Source organism: Rana temporaria, chromosome 1, assembly GCF_905171775.1.
Source record: "Rana temporaria chromosome 1, aRanTem1.1, whole genome shotgun sequence".
Taxonomy (NCBI): domain Eukaryota; kingdom Metazoa; phylum Chordata; class Amphibia; order Anura; family Ranidae; genus Rana; species Rana temporaria.
Window position 1 is genome coordinate 62842484 of NC_053489.1, and position 22103 is coordinate 62864586.

Sequence of the window (22103 nt, forward strand, 5' to 3'; positions counted from 1 at the left end):
CTATAAACAAAAATAGAGCGACAATTTTGAAAAAAATGAATATTTTTTACTTTTTGCTGTAATAAATATCCCCTAAAAAGATATAAAAAAACATTTTTTTTCCTCAGTTTAGGCCGATACGTATTCTTCTACATATTTTTCATAAAAAAAATCGCAATTGATTGGTTTGCGCAAAAGTTACAGTGTTTACAAAATAGGGGGTATTTTGATGGCATTTTTATTAATATTTTTTTTTTACTAGTAATGACGGCGATCAGCGATTTTTTTCGGTACTGCGACATTATGGCGGACGCTTCAGGCACTTTTGACACATTTTTGGGACCATTGGCGTTTTTATAGCGATCAGTGCTATAAAAATGCATTGGATTACTATAAAAATGCCACTGGCAGTGAAGGGGTTAACACTAGGGGCGGGGAAGGGGTTAAGTATGTCCCTGGGTGTGTTCTTACTGTGGGGGGGGGTGGCCTCACTAGGGGAAATCACTGATCTTCTGTTCATACATTGTATGAACAGAGGATTAGCATTTCCCCTGCTGACAGGACCGGGAGCTGTGTGTTTACACACACAGCTCCCGTTCCCCGCTCTGTAACGAGCGATCGCGTGTGCCCGGCGGCGATCGCGGCCGCCAGGCACGCGCACGGGAGTCGGGGGCGAGCGGGGGGCGCGCCCCTAATTGCCTGCGAGAGAGCCGACGTAGAGCTACGCGCTCTCGCGCAGGAGAGCCAACCTGCCGCCGTCATTCTAGTCGGCAAGTAGTTAAGTGATAAACAAAACCTGTTTTCCTCCGTAGTCGTGTAACCATAAAACTGACCCCTCCCTTTTCTTTTGTTCTGTAGCCAGTATATACTGTATGCCTTTTTCAGTAAAACTAGACATTATACGAATGCATAAACCTGCCTCTTGTGTATCGTAAATATGATGTCTCCAGATCTGTACAAGCGCTGTTAGGAGACCTTAAAGAAGGATAGTTCTTCCAGAATAACACATTTTTCACTTCAATGGGTGCAGAGCGTACTTGAAGTGGATCTAAACCCATCCATTTAGGGCTCATTAGATGTGCAAAGTAATTTTAACACATTAGGTGCTCTAATGGGAGCTCAGACACGTTTTCAACACATTTGTATTTCGTTAAACACTTGCCAGATGCCCCCTCTGTAAGCAGGCACAGTCTGTATTCTCAACTGCAGGTGAAGCTTGACCTCAAAGGCAATGCAGGTAGGGGAGGAAGTCGAGAGGAACTTGGTTCCTCTATGATTTCCTCGGTCACATGCAGGTGGCTATCCGATTGGATTCTGGATGATGTGACTTTGGCAGCCATCTTGGGTCAGGCAGAGCCTATTTAAAGGAGAAGTCCAGCCAGAGCTTGTTTGGCTGGGCTTATCCTAAAGATCACAGGAGTACAATTCGTTTTGCACTCCTGTGACCTGTTTTCAGCAAAGAGCGGTCTGAAGTCCGCTCTCTACTGACGTCACACAGATCAGTCCAGGCACCGCACCATCCTGGCTCTGGGAGTCTGGATCTGCCAGGTGCCTGGACTGATGGCCATCTCAGTCTCTCAGTGAGCCACGCAGGAGAGCTTCTGACTGACAGGCTCAGGGAGCTGAGAGAACCAAGCTATCGGTAATGCTCGATGGCTCGGTTCTCAGTGCAGGGGTGGCGAGGACACATTGCTGCATCTACCTAGGCAAGTATGTTTATGGGATTTTTTTTCCCATACTTCTCTCTTAAAGTGTTTGTAACCCTAAAAAATAAATATATAATCCTGTTCCTATAAAGCATGTTATACAGCACAGTGCGTGTGCTGTGTAATTTGTCCATCTCTATCACCTAAAAAAAATCAGGCTGATCCTGCCTGGTTCTGCCCTCCCCCTGTAAACTGACCATGGTTTATCATGGCTGCTGAGCCCTGACACCGTGGCCAGTTTATGCACCTCCGTCATCCACAGATCTGCTCTCTGTTCTCCTGTGTCCTCCCCCCCCCTCCCCGCCTGTCAGCTCTGTGTGTAAGCCGTGTCCTCCTTGCCCCTTCCCTGCTGCTGCTATAATAATCTGTCCTTTGTAGAATCCCTTCTGTTATATCACTCTCTGCCTTTGTTTTATAAAAATGAAGTCAATAAATTGCAATACCTTATTGAAGACTGCCACTGAGTGGTCACGTGACCGCCTAAAGCTCTCCTCCTCTTCTCTCGGCTGATGTCAGAGGGAACCTCAGCCCCTCTCTCTGCAGTCATCAGAGCAGAGCAGGGGAGAGTAAGGACATCAGCTGACTGAAACCCTTCAAAATAAGGTATTGCGGCGCATCATTTTTATAAAACAAAGGCAGTGAGCAATATAACAGGTTATAACAGAGGGGATTCTACTAAGGACCCATAATGGCTTGATAACCACTTTAACACTCCGGCTCCTGGGCTTGGAGCATTTCTTGCAAGTGGCTAGAGCAAGGAAAGGATCCATATGTGTCAGGTACAGTGCTAGAGATAGGGAAGGTTTCAGGGGAGTGTGTGGGGACTCGATCTACCTTCCAGGAAGACTCCTGTTTTTGGGTGTGGACCGACCAGGCCGCATTCCGCTTCTTGTGGAAGATGACGTCGGCATCTGCCATTCTTCATTTTGCGGGTCCACCGCTGTCTCAGTTGTAAGTGGCTCTGGTTGGGTGTGCCACCCCGCTGGACCTGCTGTACTTACTGAACTTTTCTACAATATATAGGGCCAAATCCTCAAAAGAGATACGACGGCGTATCTACTGATACGCCGTCGTATCCCTGTTTCTAACTATGGAACTGATCCACAGAATCAGTTTTCCATAGTTAGGCAGAAGATCCGACATGTGTAATTGAATTACACTGTCGGTACTTAAGGATGCAATTCTAGGCCGGCCGCTAGGTGGCGAGGCCATTGCGGCCGGCCTAGAATATGCAAATGAACACTTACGGCGATCCACGAACGTTCCGACGGGCCCGTCGCTCTAAATCTACGTCGTTTACGTTGAGTTACGCCGCGTAAAACTAGGGCTGAGCCCTAGTTCTCTTAAGCCATGTTAAGTATGGCCGTCGTTCCCGCGTCAAAATTTAAATTCTACGTCGTTTGCGTAAGACGTTCGTGAATGGCGCTGGACGCCATTTACGTTAACGTCTAAGCAAATGACGTCGGAGCGTAAGTTACCCGACGGAGCATGCGCAGTACGTCCGGCGCGGGAGCGCGCCTAATTTAAATGGGACTCGCCCCATTAGATTCGGCACGCCTTGCGCCGGACACATTTAAGTTACACCGCCGCAAATTTCAAGGTAAGTGCTTTGTGGATCGGGCACTTAGGGAGAAATTTTGTGGCGGTGTAACTTAAATGCACTATATACGCCATAGGAGTATTTGTGGCACATTTGCAATTTGTTTACAGCTCGTTTACATTCCATAATGACACAACGCAAGCAATAAAGTGGGATAGAGCCTGGCAGGAGGAACCACGTCACACAGTGGGGGACACTGGCATCCAGCATCAGACACACTCAGAAGTATTGGATGCTGAAGATTCTGCAGGGAGTCTTTTAAAAGAGTGAAGTTCTCTGGGAAGATATACAAAGAGTTTTCTTTTGAAGAGATGTTTTATAAGAATTTTTATTTTCCAATGACAGAATCGCAGGATAAAAAAGTGAGGATTTAATTGCTCAAAATCTGGTTCCATAGAAGCAGCTGATAATTAGAAGGTGTACAGGTTTGGCAGCCAGATGCACAACTGAAGCATGTTTAAACTGATTTGTAGTGTGTAATGCTATACTGGGGGACTGTCAGCTGCTCACCAAGAGTCAGTACCCTGCTGGTTTCCCAATCTCTCAAACCTCAAATGAAGGTACCAATGTGGGTGACGGGCAGAGTTTTTTTTTTTATCTTAATGCATTCCATGGTAAGGTGACCAGATTTTTAAAATTAAATCCGGGGACATATTTTCTCTTTACTAGTAATGGCAACAATCAGCGACTCTCTGCCCGTCGCCGCCCGCCTCACAGCCTCTCAAGTCTTACTCTTCGGGCCCCGGCTACTACTGAATGGGGAGTGGAGGAAGATCACTCCGCCAGGGAAGGCAAGGAGATAAGCAGGTGGCTGGCTAGGATTTGAGCCAAGGCAGAAGAACATGCAAGCGAAGCTGAATGGTTATGCGCCCAAAACTGAAGAAATATTCCCTCCGCTCCGACCAGCACATGATCATCAGAAAGGGGCACAGATAATGGGAAAAATACAACCCCCCTATGCTAGTATGCGGAGCGGGGGGTGTGTAATTCAATTTTTTTTATATTAATTCTGCACGGATTGTCTTTGAAATTGCCCCTGCCCCCTATTAAATCCAATCTGGGGACAAAACCAGGGACAGACTTGGTTCGGGGACAGTGTCCTCAATCAGGGACTGTCCCCTGAAACTGGGGATGTCTGGTCACCCTATTCTATGGCAGCGGGGCCGAGCCATGGCTCCATGTCTGAATGGACACACAGAGCAGCAGTTTGGCCCAGGTGCCCCCATAGCAAGCTGCTTGCTGTGAGGACATTGGCAAAAGGGGGGGGGGGCAGGAGATCTGGCGGGGGACCCGAGAAGAGGAGGATCTGGACTGCTCTATGCAAAACCACTGCCCAGAGCAGGTAAGTATAACATATTTGTTATTTTTAAACAAAAAATAAAAAAGACTTTAAAGCGGGGGTTCCGGTCATGATTTTTTGTTTTGCCCATTTAAATAGTATTATGTTAAAGATCACATTAATAATAATAAAACATCCCCAATCAATCGCTAAAGAAATAAAAAACTTGCCTCGTTTGCAGCATTGAAAGATGTGGCCATTGCCATCCTAGGTGTGGGCAGAGGTGCATGCTGGGTAACCTCTCAATCTCGCACGTGCGCATTAGAGCGCCGCTTGTAGCGGCGGTTGTTAGTGCCGGTGTCATAACAGGCGGTGGCGGAGGAACGTCCTGCCCCATTGTCATGACAATGTAAATAACACAGCTGTTCGCGCTCTCTCTTTCTCTCTTGTGCTGCTTGTAAGTAAGGGCTTTGTGTCGTTTTTGAACATGGCACGGGAAAACATCCGTGATTGCGTAATTTCCGGTTTTTGGGCACAGAAGTGAGCAGAGGAGAAGGACCGAGGTCCAGGAAGAAGGCAGATTAGAAATTCTGCCTAGCAACAAGCTAATCCAGGGAAGTACATTTTTTATTTGTTTTTGTTAACTGTTTTAAACGGATTAAAAGGAACATATTAACAAAAAGTGTTAATATGTTCTTCTAATTTTAAAGAGTGGCCACGTTTCGTATTGAACTCCCTTCCGCAAAAAAAGTTTTATCCCTATTGTGTAGTCACCAGTATGGTAATTGTAAATTCAAATCATATCCCCTCTCAATCGTCTCTTCTCCAGAAAGAATAAGTTCAGGAGTTGGAAAAAGGACAGGGCATACTAAAAACTCCCTGTGTACTTTGATTACATTTTAAGGCTTTGTGAGGTGCACCCATTGTCTGCAACTGGTTAATTTAATCCTACTCCTAAAACTTAACCCAACCCCTAACCTTAAGGCTGCATTCACATTGTAACGCCGCGTATTTTGCCGCAATTTGTTTACTTTTTTTTTTACAAATAATTTCCATTGATGTCTATGCCCGAACGCCAATGCCGCCTGAAAAAAAGGGTCCGGGACTTGTTTTCAGGCGGCAGGCGTACGGCGTTTCAGCGTTCGGCATGAGATGTGAACCATCTCATAGACTTCAATGAAAATTCGCCCCTCCAGTGGCACGAGCGTCGCGCTTTAGGCGTATATACGCCGAGGTGTGAATGCAGCCTAACCCCTTAAAACCTATACTTACTTTATCAAAGCTAAATGTCCCCAAATATCACCAAATCTTCACAGTTCTATGTTGCTCAACCTAATCATCTAATCGCCAGCACAAACCAACTTTCTGTGTTGCTGTTAGAAAACTTTTCCCTCACATGTCACTGGGACAAGAAGTCATAGGGAAATCTCCATAACAGAGCCACCAACAGCAAAATGATAAGGTACTAATCTTTCACCATTGCAAATTCATCCAACTGGATTCAAGAAATTCAGGTTTTCCCTAAAACAGGGGTCCCCAAATTACAGCTCATGGGCCACATCTGGCCTGCTATGAAATTTTCTCTGGCTTGCAGCTAGGATCACTGACCTATCACAGCTAGTGTCAGATCAGTTGGTCTCTTGTTCTGATGGGGACCCGAATGTAAGGGGGGGACTCTTATCGGGACCCTGTTGTGCTGGGGGAATCTGATAGGGATCTTGATGTATGGAGAAACTTTGAAAGTGAACCTGATATGTAAGGTGCGCTCTCATGATGGCGAGGCTTCTGATGTGAAAGGGGGACTCTGGTGTGAAGGGGAGGCTCTGATGTGCGGGGACTTCTGATGTAATGGGGAGGTTTCAAATTTCAAGGGGGGACTTCTGTTGTGATGAGAGGCTTCTGATATTAAAGTGAAAGTCTGATGTAAACTTATCTAAGCTTAAATCTATTCCCACCCCCATTCTAAGGCCTCGTACACACAACCGTTTTCCTCGGCAGAATCCATCAAGAAACTTGGTGGGAGAGATTTTTTGCCGAGGAAACCGGTCGTGTGTTCATTTTTCATCGAGGAAACTGTCGAGGAACTCGTCGAGCCAAAAAGAGAGCATGTTCTCTTTTTCCTTGACGGGAATGGAGGAAATTGGCTCGTCGAGTTCCTCGACAAGCCTAACAAGAACTCGACGAGGAAAACGATGTGTTTTGCCCGCCGAGTTCCTCGGTCGTGTGTACGAGGCCTAAGCCCTTTACTAACTACCCTGTAAAGAAGAGAATGTCTATACTTACCCAATCTCAGGGCATTCCAGTCCGGTCATGTGATCGTCTCCCAGTTTTGGCTTCAGTGTAGAGGGGAGACAGTGGCCAACGGATGCTCCATAGTAAGTCTGTGGGTGATGTCACTGCCCAGGCTCTGAAGCCGTTGTCACTGCTCTCACCTCTTCCCTGAAGCCTGCCACTGGGGAGATCACGTGACTGGACCAGAGCGCCCCTAGATTAGGTAAGTATAGACATCTTTCCTTTACAAGATAGTTAGAATAGGACTTAGAATGGTAGTGGGAGTAGGTTTAGGCTTAGATAGGTTTAGAGCAGATTTCGACTTTAAAGGATCACTAAAGTGATTTTTTTTTTAAAATAACAAACATGTTATACTTACCTCCACTGTGCAGCTCGCTTTGCACAGAGTGGCCCCGAACCTGGTCTTCTGGGGTCCCTCAGGGGTTGTCTCGGCTCCCCCCTGCAAGAACTTGCCACCTTCATGGGAGCAAGCTCGCATGGTGGAAAGCTCTTGCGGGCATGCTCCCGTGATACAGCCGGTGGCTATAGTCGCTCCCTGTATCACTCGGCCCTGCACTCGGCACCCCGAGCCAATGGCTGCGCTGCTATCAATATCCAATGACGAGCCGACTCAGGCTGGGGGAAACCGTCGCGGGAACAAGCTCACAGAGTTTCAGGGTTTGGGTAAGTAAAACCGGGGGGCTGGGCCGTCATTAAGGTGAAAAAAAAAATGAACCTTTACAACCCCTTTAAGTTATTTCTTGAATTGTGTTCATTCATTTAAATTTTATTAATTCTTTTATTAAAAAAAATGTAAAAAATTTGTCTCACAAATATAAAAAAAAACAATGTTGGACTGGAAGGTTTTTAGACTCCTTCCCTAAAAAGACACTTCAGAAACACATATACCATGAACTTCACAACTATTGTAGATTAACGCAACGTAATCCAACACCAAAACATAAAACTTCACTGACGGTCTGTGATCTTCCATGCATTAAATGGGAAATGACGGCAGTTTCTTCCAAAATTAAAATTCCTTTTCTGAAAACTCACTTTAAAAGGTTCTTACAAATAGGACACAGCCCTGTTAATTGGAACTCAGTGTTATTTTTGTGTCCCCTGAAGACGGTGTGGGCACATTACTGCCTTTGTGTGTTAAATCTCAAACGTCTGTTGAAAGCCAACCCCGGAGTCACACCATGGCTGGATGCAATATTTAAACAGCTGTGGATCATAAACATTCGTAAACTTTTAACAGCTAAAGTGTCCAGTGACGGGACAAAACTGCATTTACAGGAATGTTATGTTCCAGATGACTAAGGCTGGAGTTAGCACAGGCGTTCGAATATTTGTCTTCATGTGTTTTCTCACTTCATTTAGTTCTTCCACGTAACTATGAAAAAAAGGAGCAATCCTTCTATTAGTAGCATAGACTTAAAGTCACTACACAGCCAGTCCATCTGAAAGGGAAATTTCAGCTTTTGGAAGATGCTGGAGAGTTGGGTCTCGTTCACCCATAGACCATTAATGGGGAATTTCTTTATTCGGCTTGAGTCGCTGGGTGCATGGATGAATGGCACCAGGACACACTCTGTCTGACACTTACCTGCATGCCTATCAAATTAGGGCAATCGGCTAGGTCTGTTGGCATCTATCTCCTCCATCTACCCATGTTTGTGTGGATATTGGACATTCTTCCCTGCATCTACAGTTTTGTGTGTTCACTTGGACTTTGCAGTCACATCATTTATTCAATATTTGGGACATTGTTTTCATGGTTACTTTGTCCTGGTTGGATGTTGTATGCCAGAATTTTTATATTTATTTTTATTTTTATTTGTAATTTTCTGGATTGTGAACACCACTTGATTATATATTATATATATTTGCTGATGCTATTTAATGGTCTTTTCAGCTCTTTATTCACATATTATTATTGTTTAATATTATAACATTTTTATCATTCATTCACCTTTTGGTAAAGCACTCTTCACCTTTGTTTCACTTATATGGATATATTTTGGCGTTAACACTATTCATGAGTATTGCCTGCCATCTTTTTTCTTATTTATTTAGCGCAACTATGTAGTTTTTTCTCCACTGTTGGCATTACTAGAGTGATTTCTAACACTATTGAATTGAAAGCTGTAATGTTTCCCGTGGTTTGAACAACGCGGCGGCGGCTCCGGCTCCTCTCCTACCCAGCACAGGTAGGCTGCAATGTGGTGGAACTCTGGCTGTAATGTGGGGGAACTCTGGTTGCAATGTAGGGGGACTCCTGGCTGCAATTGTGGGGGGACTCTGGCTGCAATTGTGGGGGAACTCTGGCTGCAATTGTGGGGGAACTCTGGCTGCAATGTAGGGGGAACTCTGGCTGCAATGTAGGGGGAACTCTGGCTGCAATGTAGGGGGAACTCTGGCTGCAATGTAGGGGGAACTCTGGCTGCAATGTAGGGGGGACTCCTGGCTGCAATGTGGGGGAACTCCTGGCTGCAATGTGGGGGAACTCCTGGCTGCAATTGTGGGGGGACTCTGGCTGCAATTGTGGGGGGACTCTGGCTGCAATTGTGGGGGGGGGCTCTGGCTGCAATTGTGGGAGAACTTCTGGCTGCAATGTGGGGGAACTTCTGGCTGCAATGTGGGGGAACTCTGGCTGCAATTGTGGGGGAAATCTGGCTGCAATTGTGGGGGAACTCTGGCTGCAATTGTGGGGGAACTTTGGCTGCAATTGTGGGAGAACTCTGGCTGCAAAATGGGTACATTTTTCTGCACTGGGGACATTTTTCTGCACTGGGGACATATGCTGCATTGGTAGACTGCATTTTTGGGCACAGATAAAGTTGTTAATATTTATTTTTATAACTTAATTCTGCATAAAACATTTAAGTGTCATTTCATGAGATTTATGAGGGTGTGTCTAGGGGCAGGATTCGGGGTGGGACATGGTAGGGGTTGGGCGGGGCAACTGGTGGCGAGTACGCCTTGAGGCCTGGCTAGTAGCTCAGGACTTGAAAGTGTCTATAACAGGAACAGTTTGCCATTTTTGGTCCCAGTGAAAATAGTTACTAACAGGGGCGGCTGGTGGTAAAAAAAATTTGGGGGGACGGGACGGTGGCAAACAGTGCACCCACAGCCACCCTCCCCAGTCAGTCATGTAACCCACACCACCCCCCCGATTGGTCGGGTCCAGAGCACTTACCCCATCTATGGAAGGCAGCGATTCACCCGGTCAACAGGCGGCGGGCATCATGGGGGCTTCCCCTTCCCCTGCTCTCCTCCGCGGGCATCACAACGGCTTCCATCTCCTCCCTCCTCCTCGGCTGCCAATCGGAACACTTCTCCTTTCAGCCAATCTGGAAACAGGTCTCACACCTGCTGCCTAAGTGCCCGGGAGGAGAATCCGCGTGAAAATAGCGAATGTTTATTCTCTATTGTCACACAACTGGGTGGGCTCAGTTCGTAGTGCTCTGCGCCCTGAGCCCACCCTTTTTTGAAGCCTATTAGAGCCACTGGCTCAAATTACGTGCTTCAAAAAAACAACCCACCCATTAAAATTCATGCATCTAGCATCCTGCATAGGGGCCAGATGCATGGAAGGGGGAAGGCGCTTGTGTGCCCCTGATAGATAGGCCAGCCCTGGCTACTCGGACAAGGAGAGAGGGTGAGTATCCCTAGTGTGGACACAGACAGCGATAAAAACCTATAGAAAATCCATCCAGCACCACCACAGTAAAGTCTTGTTCACATGTGAAGCTGGCAGTTGAGATGTGGTTTTACCAGCCCCAACCACCCACCTGAACCCTTGCATACAGCCACTCCACAGCAAAATGTAAACAGCATGTTGCTTTTGGCTGGCGGTGGCGCCTCCAAACACAACTAATGCAGCTCTTGGGGCTGCGCTAGAACACGCACTGCAATCAGGCACAATGCATGCAATTTCAGTACGCTAGTGTGACAATTATAGGGTTAAATCAGGCAGTGAGGGGGTGACTTATTGCCTGTCAACAACTCTGAAAAGAGATTTAATCCTGGACTGTTCTTTAGCCCACCATGATAAAAACCTGACAGGGTTTCAGAAAGCACTCCAAAACCGCGGGACATAACAGTCAATGGGAAAGCACAGTTAACCCGCATCAAACACGCGGACACCGCTCTGCATTTCAGCTACTCAAGAGACAAAAAATAAACAATGTTATGTTTGTTTTGAAATCTGTCAGAATGTATTATGTGAATTTAGAAAAACTTACGCCAGTTTTTTCGTCAATTATCTTTATGCCAGAAAGTGAAATGTTCACCCAGATCCTCTGCTTGTGCTGTCCCTGAGAACGAGCTGCCACCGCCATCCCCTGCCAAAAGAAAAACATACACCGAAATCAGAAACTCCAAAACGGTCACACATGACTATTACATAAGAAGTTCCCACCTGTATTACTTCTACAAAGACCCAAACTTTAAAGCAGTTGCAAACCGCTTGACATTTATGTCATAATGTGCTAGCATGCATCGCATACTAGCACATTATGGTAAACTTACCTTAAAATGAAGCTCTTCCAGCGCCGAGATGTCAGCGCTGCAGGCCCTCTAATTTTCCCCTCTTTTGCTTCTGGGCTCACGGACTATGAGTGGCAGAAGCCGCAATGACGTCACTCCCGCGCATGCGCACGGGAGCTGCCGTTCATGGCACAGGGCTCTGAAGAAACGGCACAGATTAAGGAGATATTTACACTACCTATAGGTAAGCCTTATTATAGACTTTTCTATAGGTATAAGCAAAAGATTAAAGTTTACTTCCACTTTAATCCTCCAAGATTAGTTTTCCACTGCAAGTGTTAAAGTGGCACTAAACAATGTCCTTTTTTGACAAAAATATTCTAGACACATCCACTACTTAATGGTTGTGTAATATATTTTTGATAAGATTGTTTCTTACTGTGTTTTTCTGCCTTCTTATAAAGTCCACCTTTTCCCCTCAATTCTATTTCATGAACAATGCACATCAGCTGAAGTCACTGCTCTATAGACACTACAAATTCCATAGTCCCTAGTTCATCTCAACAGCAAGCAAGAGAGTATGTTGGGATATACAGTGGGACCATAGAGCACAAATGTAACCTTTCTCTGACAGGAAGTCAAATCACAGCAACAAGAAAGGATAAAAGGGATTTTTAGTGGTGCTGAAACCTCATTAATGCATACTTAGGGAGTTGTGACGGAAGTCACTTTGGGCGGGGGGCTGTTGGAATCCAGAATCCCTTGGAGAGGTTGGGAAACCCTTGCTTCACCTCCCCATGCACCTCTCATGTCTAAGTAACCCTGTGTCTATTAGGGGCACAGGGTGACCAAGAAAATAATGGACAATAATAGGTGGATTCAGAAAGACTTAGGCCGGCGTATCAGTAGATACGCCGGCCTAGGTCTGAATTTGCACCGGCGCTAATTTTAGCATATTCTGGAAACCAGATACGCTTAAATTAGGCTCAGATACGAGCGGCGTAAGTGTCTTACACCATCCTATCCTAAAGTGTAATTTTTAGGCTGACCGCTAGGTGGCGCTTCCATTGCGGTCGGCGTATAATTTGTAAATCGCTAGATACGCCTATTCACGAACGTACGCCCGGCCGACGCAGTACAGATACGCCGTTTACGTAACGCATTATCAGGCCTAAAGTTATTCCATCAAATAGCTGGAATATTAATGTTAAGTATGGCCGTCGTTCCCGCGTCGAAATTCGAAAAATTTACGTTGTTTGCGTAAGTCGTCCGTGAATAGGGATTTACGTCATTTACATCCACGTCGAAACCAATAGGACCGTGCGGCGTACTTTGCCACAATGCACACTGGGATATGTAGGCAGATGGCGCATGCGCCGTTCGTAAAATACGTCAATCACGTAAGGTCACCCCCCAATTACCATAAAACACGCCCCCTCAGCTAAGTTTGAATGAGGCGCCATTACGCCCGCCCGATTTACGCTACGCCGTCGTAACTTAGCAGGCATGTACTTTGTGAATCATGTACTTGCCTCGCTAACTTACGGCGGCGTAGTGTAAACACGATACACTACGCCGCCGCAAAGTTAGGGCGGGCTTTCTGAATCCAGCTATAAGAATGTGGCTTGGATTACTTAAAATGGAACAGTAATATTTATCCACAATATCTCCCAGGAAATATACAAAGACTATTCCTGGTTTGTTTGATTCTGAACTATACATGTTAATTGAAAGCGCTGGTCACCTTGGCCTCTGGAGCCGGGCAGTCTGCTACTTGCTATTGTCCGTTTATTAAGGTGTCCTGTGTTTGTACTTATGATAACGTGGATTGTGTCTTCTGAGCTAGAAAACGGCAAGGCTGACCTGAAAAGTCAAACCTTGAAGTCACCTCAGCTGCTTTAGATGGCTAGTTAATTAATTAGCCAAGTTAATTCTGTTTTTGGTTACCGTTTATATTGCTAGGGTAATATGATTGGGGGGGGGGGGGGGGTGTCCTCCTGGTGTATATATTTGTGTTAGTTTATTCCAATAAACATTCCATGTTCAAGCTGTGTAACTGAGCTAGTCTCGCCTGGTTCTTAGTTACAATATATGCGCTGCAATATCTGATATCTGAAGGTCCAGACTGGAGGAAGCAGTGTACTGACGGAAGCGGAGTGCAACAGTGTTCCATTACAGGAGTATTTTCTATAAAAGCTTGATTATGTGTACAAAACATTGGTCATAGCCAAAATCAATCTATAACTCAACTACCCCTGGTACATTCCCCATATACTTATAAACATCCACAATAATAAATATTGGTAAATGAAATGAACGACATAACTATACAGGCGATACTCGAAAAATTTGACTATTGTGCCAAAGTTCATTTATTTCACTAATGCAACTTCAAAGGTGAAACTAATATATGAGATAGACTCATTACATGCAAAGCAAGATAGTTCAAGGTGTGATTTGTCATAATTGTGATGATTATGGCTTACAGCTCATGAAAACCCCAAATCCACAATCTCAGAAAATTTGAATATTATGAAAAGGTGAAATATTCTAGGCTCAAAGTCTCCCACTCTAATCAGCTAATTAAGCCAAAACACCTGCAAAGGGTTCCTGAGCCTTTAAATGGTCTCTCAGTCTGGTTCAGTAGGAATCCTAAAGTGGAGGTTCCATCAAAAAAACTATTTTGCTTTAAACTCTTGCTTACGACTAAAAAAGAAAAAAAAAAGAATTTTTTTTTTTACTCATCTGGAAATGCCTGTTGCTATGCGGTCCCACGAAATCTGCCTTTGAATCCACCTAGGATTCTGACATCATCTCCCTCTAATGCTCCTGGGAAATGTGTGTCATCATTTCCCAGGATGCAGAGCGCTGTCCAATTATCACTCCCCATCCAAGACTTCCAGGAAGTAAGTGCCTGTAGGCTTCACATTGCCCACAAGCAAAATGACAACGGTGTAGACATAGTTTTATAAACTATCTTTTTTGAATATCTATGCGGATCGGCGGCGGATTGTAAAATAGTAAGTGACCAGATTTATATTATAAAAACGCAGGATGAAAGGACATACATTTAAAAAATGCTAATTGTGGTTGGAACTCCGCTTTAATCATGGGAAAGACTGCTGACCTGACAGTTGTGCAGAAAACCATCATTGACACCCTCCATAAGGAGAGAAAGCCTCAAAAGGTAATTGCAAAGAAGTTGGATGTTCCCAAAGTGCTGTATCAAAGCACATTAATAGTAGGCATGTGCACATTGAAATATTTTGTTTTGGAATTTCGTTAGAAAAATGAATTTATTTAGTTACTCCCGAAGATTGTTTTTCATTGGAAATTGCATCAGTCCGAAAATCCGAACGAATTAAGGTTGAATCTGTCATTGAAGGCTTATGGTGTCTGTTGAATGTCCAAAGAAGATTCGACGGAGCAGCGAAACTGTACGACGCTGCCATCATACTTTTCCGGTCGACTGTTCCACCTACCAGCTATAGTAGAATTCTAATGTTGTATGACACTAGTAATAATTATATGTATTAATTATTATTACTAGTCAACTAACATTCATATTTTTCTATAGCCTATGGGCCGAGCATTTGACCGGAAATGTACGATTGCAGCGTGGTACAGTTTAGCTGCTCCGTCGAATCTTCTTAGAACTATCAACAGACACCATAAGCCTTCAATGACAGATTCGATGTTGGTATGTTTTTCGATGCTTTGTCGAATCTTCGCCGTTCATGTTGAATTGTCAAGTTAGTTCTAGCTATTTTACTGCTCCTCCTCTTTGGTTACAATCCGCCAATAACATTCATCATCATCATTATTTTTATTATACTTCCCCCACCCAATTCCTGCAGCAATCTTTTCTCTCTATAATGTCGAATCTTTTCTCTCTATGTAGAATAATCTTGGACTAATTGAGTTAAGGTTAGGCACATTTGACCAACGAAAACGAAAATAAAGCATTTGTTTATGTCGGATCTTTCGGTTTTCGTATTCTGTAGGCTTGAAAACACCTGAGAACAGAGTATTTCCGAACGGCTTCAATTGGCTCCAATCGGCTCCACTCAGTTCTGGCGCTCCCGTACCTCAGGCTAAATGTGGTACTGCACACCCCATTAGTTTGAATTCTGTTCGTTTTGCGAGACAACACTCGCAAACCAAGTTAGAATATTTAAAAAAAGTTGCTTGTCTTTCAAAATGCTCTTTAACCGCGTTACTCGTAAACCAAGGTTCCACTGTATTCCTAATTTTGTCCAGAAAATCTAGCAGTTCTACAAGTGAATGATGTCCGGTATGCGCTAATGTTTCTTGGACCCAAAAGCCACATTTAAGACTCCCCCAATATAAGACCCCCAAAATATTCAGCACACACACTGAATAATATTAAACGTACCTTTAGCTTCATCATGGAATCCTGACTCATTTTATCTCCGCGAGCTTCCGGAACATCATCGATTCCAATTAATTTGGCTTTATATCGTACTCCATCTCCTTTGAATCTGGCCAAGAGGAACTCATCTGTTTTTTCTGGAACTGCAAACAACCAAAAATGTTTAGATAAGACATCCGGTCCTAACTAAGGAGTGTGCTGCACTGTCTTTTAAACCTGACTACTATAATAATAAAAAAAAAAAATCTCTGCTAGGACCAATATACAGAATAAAGCTGCCACCATACAATTGTGATGCCAAACTTTTTTTCCCCACAGTTTAGTTCGGTACATATTCTTCTATTTTTGATAAAAAAAATTGCAATAAGCGTTTATCGATTGGTTTGCGCCAAATGTATAGCGTTTTACAAAATAGGGGATAGTTTTATTGCATTTTTATCAATATTTTTTTTTTTACTACCAATGGCGGCGATCAGCGATTTTTTTCGTGACTGCGACATTATGGCGGACACATCGGAAAATGTTGACACATTTTTGAGACCATTGTCATTTTCACAGGAAAAAGTGCTATAAAAATGCATTGTTTACTGTGAAAATGACAATTGCAGTTTAGGAGTTAACCACTCGGGGGCGCTGTAGGGGTTAAGTGTGACCTCATATGTGTTTCTAACTGTAGGGGGCGGGGCTGGACGTGTGACGTTACTGATCGTCTTTCCCTATATCAGGGAACAGGCGATCAATGACACTGCCACAACGAAGAACAGGGAAGGTGTTTACACACACCTCTCCCCGTTCTTCAGCTCCGGTGACCGATCGCGGGACACCAGGGGCGATCGGGTCCGCGGCTCCCGCGGGCATGGTCACGGAGCTTAGGACCGGGTCAGGAGCGCGCCGCCGGCGGCACGCTAGCGACCCCACGGCTGGGCTTAAGGAATCACGTACGGGTACGTGATTGTGCCCAGCCATGCCATTCTGCCAACGTATATTGGCGTGAAGGGGTCCTTAAGTGGTTAAGAGGAACCCTGCATCAAAAAAAAAAATGGTGTGGGGTCCCCCCAAAAATCCATACCAGGCCCTTATCCGAGCATGCAACCTGGCAGGTCGCAGGAAAAGAGGGGAGACGAGAGAACGCCCCCCCCTCCTGAACCGTACCAGGCCATATGCCCTCAACATGGAGAGGATGTCCCCATGGATGTCCAACATGGAAGGGCCTCATCCCCACAACCCTTGCCCAGTGGTTGTGGGGGCAAGGGTTGTGGGGACATGGATGAGCAAGTTTGGGGTGGAGGAACTTGACTGGTCTGCACAGAGACCTAACTTCAACCCAGATAGAACACTTTTGGGATGAATTAGAGCGGAGACTGCGAGCCAGGCCTTCTTGTCCAACATCAGTACTTGACCTCATAAATACACTTCTGGAAGAATGATCAAACATTCCCATAGACACACTCCTAAACCGTGTGTAAAGGCAGGCGTCCCAATACTTTTGGCAATATAGTTTATTTCTCTCAAGACAGATGTACTGCAAAAATTGCTGACAGCATAAAAAATGATCAGGGTTATTTTGTTAGGCAATGCGAAGAGCTGATGGAAAAACTGCAGATATCAGCCAACCCCATGTCATTGCCACCGGTCCACTCTGCTATGCTTCTGAGCACTGCACAGCATGCACACCTGCATTGCCAGACACACACACAGGGCCAGATTCAGATACATTGGAGTATCTGTCGGCGCGGCGTAACGTATCTCAGATACGGTACGCCGCCGTAACTTAGGGCGAAAGTTCCGTATGCAGAAAGAACTTGCGCCCTTAGTTACGGCGGCGTAACGTATGCGTGTCGGCAGAAGCCCGCCTAATTCAAATGGGGATGATGTGGGCGTGTTTTATATAAATTCACTGTGACCCCACGTATTTGACGTATTTTGCGAACGGCGCGTGCGCCGTTCGTGAAAAAATCCCAGTGCGCATGATCGAAATTACGCCGCAAGTTGTCATTGCTTTAGACGTGAACGTAACTTACATACAGCCCTATTCGCGAACGACTTACGCAAAATTTTCAAAACTCGACGCGGGAACGACGTCCATACTTAACATTGGCTACGCCTCATATAGCAGGACGTACGTTTCTGAATCAGCCTATCTACCTATTTAGCATATTCATCGCGTAAATATACGGAAGCGCAACCTAGCGGCCAGCGTAAATATGCAGCCTAAGATACGACGGTGTGAGACACTTACGCCGGTCGGATCTTAGGGAAATCTATGCGTAACTGATTCTATGAATCAGTCGCATAGTTAGGACCCTGCACACTCAGAGATACGACGGAGTATCCGGAGATACACCGTCGTATCTCCTTTCTGAATTCGGGCCAATGTCTTCTGTTACTGACTTGCCCATTTGCAGCGCAAGAATCAGTATGACGTATAAAAGATGGAACAGTGGAAATGGGGTTGGTGTTGCTGAACTTAAAAGGTGTTCTTAAACCTTTCCCACACTATCCAAAACTAGAAACATCTGGTCTGTTAAGTATACTTCTGAAAACATTTTGTCTGTTTGAAAAGTGCAAAAAAAAAAAAAAGTTACCTGTTGATCCTGCCAGTAACCTAGCAGGACCATAACTTCCTGTACACTCTGCCTCTGCTGACTGTTATCAGTTAGCATTGGTCCCAGTTGTCTCTGTGGACTACAGAACACCTCTCCCCAAGTTATGAAGGAGAAAATAGGTTTTGTAGTCATGCCTTAAGGCACTGGTCTCCAAACTCCGGCCCAGGGAGCAGAATCGGGCCTTTGCTTGTCTTTATTTGGCCTGGGGGCACTATTCCATCCAATGGCAGCAACAAGGCATTCCTCCTGCCACGAAAAACAAAATCTTTCCTCCCAATGACACCATCAATCCGACACAATTCCTCCCAATGACACTAATGATGGCACACAATTCCTCCCAATGACACTATCGATGGGGCACTATTCCTCCCAATGACACCAATGATGGCACACAATTCCTCCCAATGACACCAATGATGGAGCACTATTCCTCCCACTGACACCAATGATGGGGCACTCACTGTTCCTCCCACTGACAACAATGATGGCACACAATTCCTCCCAATGACACTAATGTTGGGGCACTATACCTCCCAATGACACTAATGATGGGGCACTATACCTCCCAAGGACACCAATGATGGAGCACTATTCCTCCCACTGACACCAATGATGGGGCACTCACTGTTCCTCCCACTGACAACAATGATGGCACACAATTCCTCCCAATGACACTAATGATGGGGCACTATACCTCCCAATGACACTAATGATGAGGCACTATACCTCCCAAGGACACCAATGATGGAGCACTATTCCTCCCACTGACACTAATGATGGGGCACTATTCCTCCCACTGACACCAATGATGGAGCACTATTCCTCCCACTGACACCAGGACATTTTCTGCTCCCACTGGCCATAGTCCAGCCCCCCTAAAGTCTGAAGGACAGTAAACTGCCCGTTGGTTTTGAAAGTTTGGAGACCTCTGCCCTAGGGTGATATCACAAAGTAAGTGAGAATTGTCACTCTATGACAGGAAGCGCATTAAAGTGATATTAAAAGAGAAGTACAGCCATACTGTGCTCTCCTGTGACCCAGAATCAACTGACAGCAGGCTGAGGTTCACTGTCAGCTGACATAACAGAGCTGTTCCAGGCTCTGAAAGGATCCCGACCGTTTTGTCAGGATCCACCCAGCTGACTGGTCTCCAAACTTTCAATTGATAACAGTTGGCTCCAGCTTTCAGTGCTCGAGAGCCAGAGCTGCCCATGCCCATCCCCTTCACAGCCCCATGCTCCAGTGAGCACTGGAGGGGCAAAGCAGAGAACAGCAACTGATTGCTCTCTGCTCTGAGAAGACTGAGACCTGAACGATCAATGGTCATGTGATCACTCAGTACTCAGGCTTAGTGCCAAGCAGAGGACAATTGCAGTATCAGACCGGAGCTGTGGCATGGAGGGTAGTATGTGTTTTCTTTTTTTGGATACCCAAACCTCTCCTTTAACCACTATGACCTACTGGTCTATTCTGATATAATGCCTTCTTGCTGTCTGCCAGTGTCTGTATAAACTCAGCGCACATTTAGAGCCGTGTTCTGTGCTGTGATGATATGACTCTCGCATGCCGGAGTGACGTCATTGTGGCCCGGCCAGCCAAGTAGCCAAGGAGTCAAGCCTCGTACACACGACCGAGGAACTCGACGGGCGAAACACATCGTTTTCCTCGTCGTGTTCCTTGTTAGGCTGTCGAGGAACTCGACAAGGCAAGTTTCTCCATTCCGGTCGAGGAAAAAGAAGACATGCTCTCTTTTTGGCTCGACGGGATCCTCGACAGTTTCCTCGTCGAAAAATGTACACACGACCGGTTTCCTCAGCAAAAAAAAAAACCCAGCAAGTTTCTTGCTGGTTTTTGCTGAGAAACTCGGTTGTGTGTACAAGGCCTGAGAATCCAGAAGGAACAGTGGGAAAGAGAACAATGTTCGTGACCAGCTGGGGCTCTGACAGTGCAGTGAGGGAGGTGGTAAGTCTACCGTACCATGCTAATAGGCTGTACATATGAGCACTGTAACGGTCACCACCGTTTATGACCTTCCATCAACCCACGACAGCTTATCGACACTCCAACGAACAGGCAGACCCGATCCATTCCATAAGAATTCCCTCAATAACGAGACTGACAAGCTCTGTTACTGCGTCAAAATATGAACTCACTTTTAATGGTTTCTTCTCAGCTTTTTATGCAGTACAAGGCATGAAAGGAACAATCAACTCCCCACCCACACATCACACAGTGGGGGGCTTCAATCACATTCTTTGAGCTAATTACTAAACATTCTAGACATCTCGGCGCCGGGCTATAATTATCATGACCTAATCACTGCACTTTCCTTCATTAACAGAACTCAAACAAAACACCATCACACAATGATCTCTTCTTAATCCATATCCCTAGACAGACGTTCTGTCTTCGCATACAGCTTGACCAAAAGGTATTCACACCTCTGAGCATCAATAGGCTTTAAACAGTGTTATCACACAATTAAAGGCCTTTCAAGAGCCAGCCTTATTTAACATGTCACTAGGCTATCTAGAGAGATGAGTCACTATTGACTGGTTGGGTCACAATTAACCAACAACTTGCAATCTCTCAAGATCCTGCAATATGAACTATTATTAATGTCCCATCTCATGTAATACATGAATTATGATTCACTTGCCACCCCATGCCCAAAGGGCACAGGGTGGACTCAGACCCAAGAGTTATCAGTTACGCTGACACAGGAGTATCCCCCATCCTCAGAAAGTCTCTGGGTGTCACAGGTCATCCTCTTACAAGCACATTATGGCTAAAAGCTCCCGAGGCCCAATTAATAAAAATAATTTGAGGAAGTTTAATTACGATTTAAGTTGCTTAAAGTAAATATGACCTTTAATGAACATGCTGGGGTTTCCTACCAAGAGAGATGCTTAAGTCAGCACAGCAGACCATCTGGCATGCCGGCAGGCTTCACTTTGCGAACCAATGACCTAGGGAGTCCCCATTCTACATGAACTGTGTTGTGTAAGATATAATCTTATTACCAAAGAAAGACCTATAAAATGTGTGTTGGAAGGCCCGTCCACCCAAGACTATTATATTTACTTGTGTTCATTAGCTGTGGTTTGATGCCATAATATCCCTCATTTACTACAATTCCAAAACCTGTCCATAAGTCTCTGAGCCAGGCTGGGAATGAATTGAGCGGTTTATGGTCCTGTATAAGGATTTAAAATATCCCAACAAGGATTCTTTATAAACCAAGAACTGCACATGCTGACATTTTGTGGTTTACTATATACTATGTATTTAATATAACATTTAAAGCAAATTATACTAGGTGAACATAAAACAAAAACTTTTATATTTGTCTTCAATTATACATTTTAAAGGGGTATAAAAATACAGTTTGTGATGGTTTTCTAAAAAGTTTATATGATTTTTTTGATTTAGTTACCTCTGGCAAATAATCATGCAAAATTTTGAACCAGACAGGAATCTATTTGATTCAAAAAGGGACTGATTTACTAAAGGAAATTAGACTGTGCACTTTACAATCACACTCATTCTCCCGGAGCTTAGTGAATGTGGTGAAGCTCTGCCGATTTCTATTATCCAATCATGAGCATGCAAAAATGCTGTTTTTCTTTATTTTCCTTGCACCTGATTGGGTATTCTTTAACCACCTCCATACCAGGCACTTTCCTCCCATCTTGCACAGGACAATTTTTAGCTTTCAGCGTTGTTGCACTTTGAATGACAATTGCATGGTCATGCTACACTGTACCCAAACTAC

At 44.9% G+C, this 22103-nt stretch overlaps 1 protein-coding gene across 3 annotated transcripts in view; it reads right to left on the reverse strand.

The window, feature by feature from the left end:
- The window catches only part of DAB2 (DAB adaptor protein 2), a 267105-nt gene that overhangs the window by 132959 nt on the left and 112043 nt on the right, over positions 1–22103 (reverse strand). For all 3 annotated transcript variants that reach the window (XR_005747128.1, XM_040338682.1, XM_040338692.1), the window contains exons 3-4: positions 15726–15865; positions 11086–11184 (exon numbers count right to left, since the gene is read on the reverse strand). Coding sequence is in view for 2 of the 3 variants with exons in the window: in XM_040338682.1 (XP_040194616.1) it covers positions 11086–11184; positions 15726–15865 (239 nt within the window). In the remaining variant the exon portion in view is untranslated. The remainder of the gene's footprint in view (positions 1–11085; positions 11185–15725; positions 15866–22103) is intronic.